This window comes from Motacilla alba, chromosome 9 (genome assembly GCF_015832195.1).
Source record: "Motacilla alba alba isolate MOTALB_02 chromosome 9, Motacilla_alba_V1.0_pri, whole genome shotgun sequence".
In the NCBI taxonomy this organism is placed as follows: domain Eukaryota; kingdom Metazoa; phylum Chordata; class Aves; order Passeriformes; family Motacillidae; genus Motacilla; species Motacilla alba.
In genome coordinates this window covers 8,331,387-8,338,821 of record NC_052024.1, presented here as the reverse complement: position 1 = coordinate 8,338,821, position 7,435 = coordinate 8,331,387, and the positions used below count along the sequence as shown (strand labels likewise).

Genomic DNA, 7,435 nt, shown 5'->3' with positions numbered 1-7,435 from the left:
CATTAAAGAGCTTATGAGCTGACCCAGAACTTAAGAGTTCCTGCAGTGTTTGGCGTCAAGCGTTTCGTTTTTAATTACACCGGCACACGCACAGCCTCCTCCCGCCCGCGGCGCTTCGCCAGGGGTGTCCGTGACAGGGATCGTCAAAACAAAACTTCGGCGTCAAAAAGAAACCACCCCCCGAAACTTGCACAGCGCTGCCCCAGCTGACCCCGTTCTCCATGGGGACGGCGGCAGCGCTGGGATTCACCATCCCCCGCGGGGACAGGGACTGCGCTGGGACCTGCGGTCCCCACGCGGGGACGGGAGCGACGGCACCACCGGGACTCGCGGTCCCGCACGGGCCGCCCCTCCCGCCCAGCGCCGGCGACAGCGGGGCCCCGGCGCGGGCTGATGTCACCGCCGTAGCTGCCCGCCGCGCTGCCGGGGCTCGGCGCGCCGCCAGCCCCCTCCCCAGGCGCAGGGCGGGCTCGGAGCAGCCCCGCGGCCGCCCGGGCGCGGTGTCACGGCGCCGGGGAGCGCGGAGGGCGGCGGGCGCGGGCGGGGGTCTGAGGCGGCCCGCGGGCAGCGCGGCGGGAGCGCGGCGGGGCCTGGCGGGAGCGCGGCGCAGGCGCAGCGCGGGCCCGGGCCGCCATGCCGACCGTCAGCGTGAAGCGGGAGCTGCTGTTCCAGGCGCTGGGCAGGAGCTACAGTGAGTGCCCGCCGTCCCCGCCGTGCCGCGCCCGCCCAGCACCGCGGCCCCTCCGCCGCTGCCCGCCCGGCCGGGGCGAGCCCTGTGCGCGCACGGTGCCGCCGGCCGCGCCCTCCGCGCCCCGCGTGTTCCGTGCGCCGGGGCTGCGCTGCGGCTCTCGGGGAAGCTCAGGCCTCGGAGCACCGGTGGCTCCCCTGCCGCCTGCTCCTCGCCAGCCCACGGCACGCCAGGCACAGCCGTGTGTCATCCCGGGCCCCTTCAGCACATTGCCCCCACACGCGCTGCTAGAGCCCAAATCTCCCGGGAAAGTGCAACCACGGGTCTCCGCATGGCGTTTCTGGTTGGAGTTTCGCTGTCTGTTTTAGGATCTGGTTAAACGAAGGAGGGAGAAGGGGGGGGAGCAGGCAAAGCGAGCGGTGAATAGCGAGGGTTTATTCAGTTCTTCCATCCTGACTCACGAAGCAGATTTAAGAACAGCTCGGCTGAAGGAACATTCAGGACATGCAGTGGTTTAGACCAGACGGAAGCCGTGGCTCTGCAGACAGCCGGTGCATTGGCAGAACACGGCATTGGCAGATCTGCATTGGCAGAACAGGGCTGTGTTACTCACGTGTTGCAACGCAGTTGATGCAACCTCTGTAGAACAACCTGTCTGATCAGAATAGGAGCACTTGGCAGAAGCTGCCCAGTTATTCCCTTCTGATTTCATTATCTGTTCAAGCCAGAGTTGCTCTGACAGTTCCGGCTGTGGTGCTGAGCTCCAGAGATCAGAAGGCCTCCCTTGTGACTGTCAGAATACCACATCAATAAATCAAATATGTACTGAAGAAGCTGCTACTCAGATGCAAATATAAGGAAAAATCTTGAAGTTACTTCTACCTTTTTTTTTTCCCAAAATAGCATTTGTTATCTTGTTTGAAAACATTGTAAACACATACACAAAAATTAGGTCTGAGGTCTGCTTATTAACCAAAATTCACCCTCTTCCTTCACAGCGGATGAAGAATTTGATGAGCTTTGCTTTGAGTTTGGTTTGGAGCTTGATGAAATTGTAAGTAATGTTTTTATTTGTTGCTTTTTGAGTAGATGTAGCATATTGACAGCATTGATTTTTGGTAAGAGTTTGCATGACATTGTTTCCAGCATATCCCCTGTTACAATGTTCTAATGGACCGTATTAACACAGACATTTTGAATCTGGAAATAAAACCCCAGACTTACAAAAGTTACTGCTTTGGAAGCAAGAGCCTCCAAGATGACATATTGCAGTACTTCCTGGAGGTCAGCACTCCGTGCTGCTTGATCTCAGGCACCATTTTATTTAGCAGCATAAATATGGTCACAGAGCATGTATTGATCGTATTTTCCAAGATCTGTTTGGCTTTGTTTGATATGCAGTCGTCTGTGCAATATCCACAAAATATGTATTTGTCCTGGACATTGTTACCTGAGTTGTAACTAATTTATATTTAACATTTTGATTTATATTCTGTACTTGGGGAGATCTGCTAGCCCTGATAACTCTATCCATGTAAATCTTGTTCAAGTAGACCTGTTTTGGTTTTGCCATTTAATTTCAATTTATTGGGTTTTTAATGACATTTATCAAAAGACATCTAAATGTCATGCATTGTGCTTTATTTCAGAATAAATTTGATTATGACAAGTCATTTGCCAATCTATTGCCAAAAATAAGGTCTCAGATCTCTACTGGGATCTGACAGCCTGGAGGTTCTTGGTTCTATAATATTTTTTCTTGAAATTAAAATTTTAATACTGAATTTTTCTTTTGGTACACTGCTTTACAGTTTCTGAATTTGAGGTTTTATGTCATCTCTTGTATTTGGTGTGTCCATTTCCTGTATAAATGCAAATTACAGTGTTAAACTTCTAATTAATACAGTCTCTCCTATCATATCACTATCCTACTGCTGTCTATGTTAAGATACATCAGGTTAAAACCACATTTTTGCTTGATTTCAGACATCTGAGAAGGACATTATAAGTAAAGAAAAGGGTGAAGAAAAGGCCAAGGGCGCGTCTGATGTCGTTCTCTATAAAATTGATGTTCCTGCCAACCGCTATGATCTGCTTTGCCTGGAAGGGTTGGTCCGAGGACTGCAGGTCTTTAAGGAAAGGTGAGGCAGAGTTGTGAGATCTCTGTGTGGTTTGTTGAAATATGGGTCCATTTCTGGTCAGTAAACACAACTTCCTACTTGCTTGGATTTGGAGTATAATTACGTGTGTAGATGAGATTCATCCTCTCCTCTGGAGAAGATCTATTGCATAACTTAAAAAGACTAGACTAGAATGTTTCTGGGTTTGTATCTGTTCTAAAAAGTTTTCAATTGTTGTGCCATTTGAGACTTATCCTCTGTAAAGAACTCCTGCCTGTGATTCTTTCTAACAAATACCAAAACAAATAATTTATTTCCCTTTTCTGCAATGACTTTGTCTTGCTGAGTTCTTCCTTCCTAGTTCAGTAATCTGTTGACCATTCTATAAAAAATAAATTCTGCACAATTAGCTAATTACATGCCAAGAAATGTTACCAAGAAAGTTTTCTACATATAATTCTTGCTACATTTCTAGAGTTTGCTGCATTTCAGCTACAGACTTACTTTTGTTTTTGTTTTAGGATAAATCTCCCTAGGTTTGAAAAGATAATTCCAGCTGAGGGTGAAGGTCAGAGGCTGATTATCACAGATCAGGTAAAAGTGTTTATTGCACCTTTGTAAATGCATTGAGAATTGCTGAAGCAGCAAGATCCATATCAGTATGGTTTTGTAAGAGCAGTGAGACTGGAAATCTTATTTGCAGAACAAGAGCTAAAGACATTTAAATATCTCTACTAGTTGTGATCTATTCTTAGGAATGAGGAGTGGGAGGAACAATAGACAAATTGTTTTGGGTGAACCTAGTAGCAGATCAAATCAAAGTTTCAGATGCAGCTCAAATCAAATCCCTTGACGAGCTGCTGTTGTCAATTGCAGACAGCCCAGATCCGGCCTCACGCTGTAGCTGCCGTCCTCAGAAACATAACTTTTACCAAGGACCGGTATGACAGTTTCATCGACCTCCAAGAGAAACTACACCAGAATATTTGCAGGTTAGTGCTTAAGTTTGAAGAGGTGTTTAGTGTCTGTGTGTATGATTTTATCGCATGTTAAAACTGCACATCCCTGTTGCATACAGGTGTTATGGTTATGCCAAGGAAAATCTTCTTTAGGAGCTCTTTTGATCCTTCTCATTTCCTTGCCTGTTCTTGTCTGCTGCCAATACTGTTCAGCATAAATAGCTGTTACAGTTCATTCAACAGTTGAGACAGAAGTGTTTAGCAACATCCCCATTGGATTTGCCTTGACAGTTGTGTTGCTATTCATCATATTTATTAAAATGCTATTTATCAAATAATTTCTAGGCTTCTCAAAATTATCCTTCTGCTTTTTCAGTAAGCTCTGCAAATGCATAGAAGTATAGAGCATCATACGCTTAAGAAACTCCCAAGTATTACTAGTAAAAACATTATTTTGCCTTCTTTATTTCTAGGAGAAGAGCATTAGTAGCAATAGGTACCCATGACTTGGACACCATCACTGGTCCATTTACTTTTACAGCCAAAGCACCTTCTGAAATTAAATTTAAGCCCTTGAATCAATCCCAGGAGTACACAGCCTCACAAATTATGGATCTGTATAGGGTAAGTGGAATTTTTCAGACTCATTGCACTAAATGAGGAAGATAGATTTCCAAGGCTAAATATCTTTCATATCCTTGTTATTAGAAATTGTTCTTACAAATAAAACACTGTTGTCTTCTGTAGCTTAACAGCCCATTGAACATTCTATATTTTGGTATTTTGCTTATCATGTTGGAAAACACACACTGGCCCTGGAGACAAATCCTCAAGTGTCTCTGACTGAAGAGTAAGAGAGCTCAGAAACAAAAGAGACTAAAAGGAAATTAGATTTTTGGTACAGCACATACTTATGTCATTAGAACAAATGTAAATTTTGAATCAAATTTAGGTATGTGTCAGCAATTTATAACTAAAAGTATTACAGTGCTAATTTTTATAACTTTTAAGTAGAGTTCCTATAGACTAAGGATATTTGTCAGTGTTTGTGTGCTGTGGTGAACAAGACTATCATTTGGACAGAATGGCCTGAACATGTTTGAAAGAATCCTTAAATAATCTGCAGCACTTCTGAAGAAAACTAAAAATCCAATTCCCTAATTTCAGACTTTTCCTGCTGCTGGGAGCAGACACTGTGCTAGTAAAGTACCTAACTCTAACCCAATCCTTCCCACCTTCAAAAGTCCCCTCAATCACTCACCAAAGGATTGTGGCTCTGTGGAAGTTCACTTGTGAGCTGAAGTGAAATTCAGTTTGTGCTCTGTTTCTCCAGACTGACAGCCACCTGCGGCACTATTTGCACCTGATTGAAAACAAGCCACGTTACCCTGTCATTTATGACAGCAATGGGGTTGTTCTGTCCATGCCACCAATCATCAATGGTAAGGTTAATTTGTGACTGCTCTGTACTGTTACTGATGTTTTGTGTGTGAATTAGTGTCTGACAGAAATGCTGATGTGTCATAAGGATTATTATGTTTCCTTAAAATTGTTTCACTTACAATTACATCAGTCTTCTTTCCTTCTTTCAGTTTAAAGGTAGTCAGGTTTTTTTGCTCCCTCCCTAAGCTTCTAGTGTTCATTTTTCTCATTTTCATCAGAAGGGTGTAAAAATCCTAATGCAAACCTCTGCATTGAGCCTCTCATACTCTTCCCCAACTCAATAAAGTTCGGAACTTTTGTTATGAAACCACTTTGTTTAGGTAAAATAAGCCAGCAAGAAGTTATTTTGTAAACTGGTAACTGCAACTTTGTACTCCATTTTATGAGGTCACAGCAAGAAACTTTCCAGCAATGGGAACTAGTTTTTTTATGGATCCTATTGCTATCAAATGAAGTGATTTCAGGAGACTTTATTTGCTTAAAAAGAATAAATTGGTCTAGACTTTTTTTGCATTGTTTCTAAATATGGATTTCCTCTGAATGCAAAAGAAACCATGGGTGATTTTTGAGAACCAGGTTTACTGAAGCCATTTAATGGCATGTCAAGAATTACTCCCTAAAGAAAGATAATTCAGTATATCTATATACTGAAATATAGGTGAGGAATCAGTAAATTTCCCTGCACTGACCAATAAATCTGCTGTAATAATCTCTTTGGGTGTGTGCTTCCTAATAGACCTTATCCAGCTAACCCAAATCTTCTTCAAAGGCAGCTCAAACTCTCTGGCAGGAACTGGTAACAGTAACTGTTCTGAATTGAAGATGCTGTCAACCACTGTGCCAGATCCTTCTTCGTTAGGTTCATTCCAGCTTGGGGGTGTTCCTTGTATGAGCACTGCATATTGTTTATATTTCACCAATTAAAAAGGTTGAGCTAAATTTAACACCTGCCTCTGCTTTAGAGAGCAGTATCTAAGAGAGGCTTCCAGGGCAGAGGTGCTTTTTAAGCAGATAATGCAATGTAAACATCTGTATTGGTTGTTTGGATTATCTACGAGCACTGAAGTGAAGGCTTGTATTTGCTTTGAGGTGAGTCCAGAGATGCTGACTACATTCCATCTGCAAAGAGATAGAGCACAGCTGTAAGGGAGTACAAGATCCCTCATTCCTAAGATCTCTGGTGCACCTCACTTCCAGTCTGGCTGTGACCTCATTTCTCAGATAGGAAGCTAAACCAGAGAAGCTAAGTCAGGGTCAAACAAAGGAAGCAGGAATTCCCATGTATATCCTAATGCTCTCTTTGGCTCTGGTGGGGTGCAGCTGCACGAATGAATGGTGCAAGGAAAGGCAAGAAGGACAAAGAGGCTGGATTTGACATGATCCCACATGGTTCTAGGACTGTGTGTGCCCATTCCTGCATGGTTCCCAGCTGTGGAGTTCACTCCAGGTGTGCACTGCCCATCTGTACCTAACAGGCAGAATGAGATCTCTGTACAGCTGCTCCAGATTGCTTGTGCCTTACTAACAGACCCCACTTTTGTAGGGAACCATCCTCTGGGGGCCTTCACATCCAGTTTGCAAAAGAAGCACTTCAGGTGCGTCTTCCAGATGAGAAAATTTTTGAGTGCATAGGGATGTGCTTCGGTGCACATATCGTAACTCCCAGTATGGACAAAGCAAATCCATGCCCAGAAGGGACCCTTACTAGGACCTAAATCACTACTGTAGAACAACCTGTAGGGTATCAGCAGACAGTGTCAGGAGGCCACAGAATGACTATTGATAGTCATTAGTCTAAATCACTTTTTAAAACCAATTTCATTTGTTCCTGCCCAAGGAAATGACATACATCACACATGCGATGTGAATGTGGGACAACCCAGGGAAGATGGGATGCTGTGGCAGTGCAGAGCCCTTTGCTAACAGCAGATGGCCACTGTTCTGTTAGCTGGCTTTTCCAGCTGGCTGCCAGGACACCTGGAGATCCCTGAGTCTTGCGGTGTAAAGCATAACCCAGTCAGTGTGTCTGAGCTGCCTTTTTCCTTTTCTTTGATTCATAAATTCAAATATAAAAAGAGCTGCTATTCTGCCAACAGCTGTGAGTGTTGCTGCAGTAGATAGTGGCTTTTTTAAGCTGTGGAAAATGACAGTGATCTTTCTGACACAAAATCAGTATCAGTGCTATTGCAATAAAACTAATACTTCTTAACATGTTTTTGTTTTCA

The 7,435-nt window shown here is 44.2% G+C and overlaps 1 protein-coding gene across 1 annotated transcript in view; it reads left to right on the top strand.

Annotated features, from left to right (window-relative positions):
- Positions 1 to 587: 587 nt before the first annotated feature.
- The window catches only part of FARSB (phenylalanyl-tRNA synthetase subunit beta), a 37,782-nt gene continuing 30,934 nt past the window's right edge, over positions 588 to 7,435 (top strand). Inside the window, exons 1-7 of the mRNA XM_038145778.1 lie at positions 588 to 691; positions 1,687 to 1,742; positions 2,675 to 2,829; positions 3,330 to 3,402; positions 3,685 to 3,800; positions 4,241 to 4,391; positions 5,101 to 5,209. Of these exons, the coding sequence (XP_038001706.1) occupies positions 634 to 691; positions 1,687 to 1,742; positions 2,675 to 2,829; positions 3,330 to 3,402; positions 3,685 to 3,800; positions 4,241 to 4,391; positions 5,101 to 5,209 (718 nt within the window). The 5' untranslated portion in view covers positions 588 to 633. The remainder of the gene's footprint in view (positions 692 to 1,686; positions 1,743 to 2,674; positions 2,830 to 3,329; positions 3,403 to 3,684; positions 3,801 to 4,240; positions 4,392 to 5,100; positions 5,210 to 7,435) is intronic.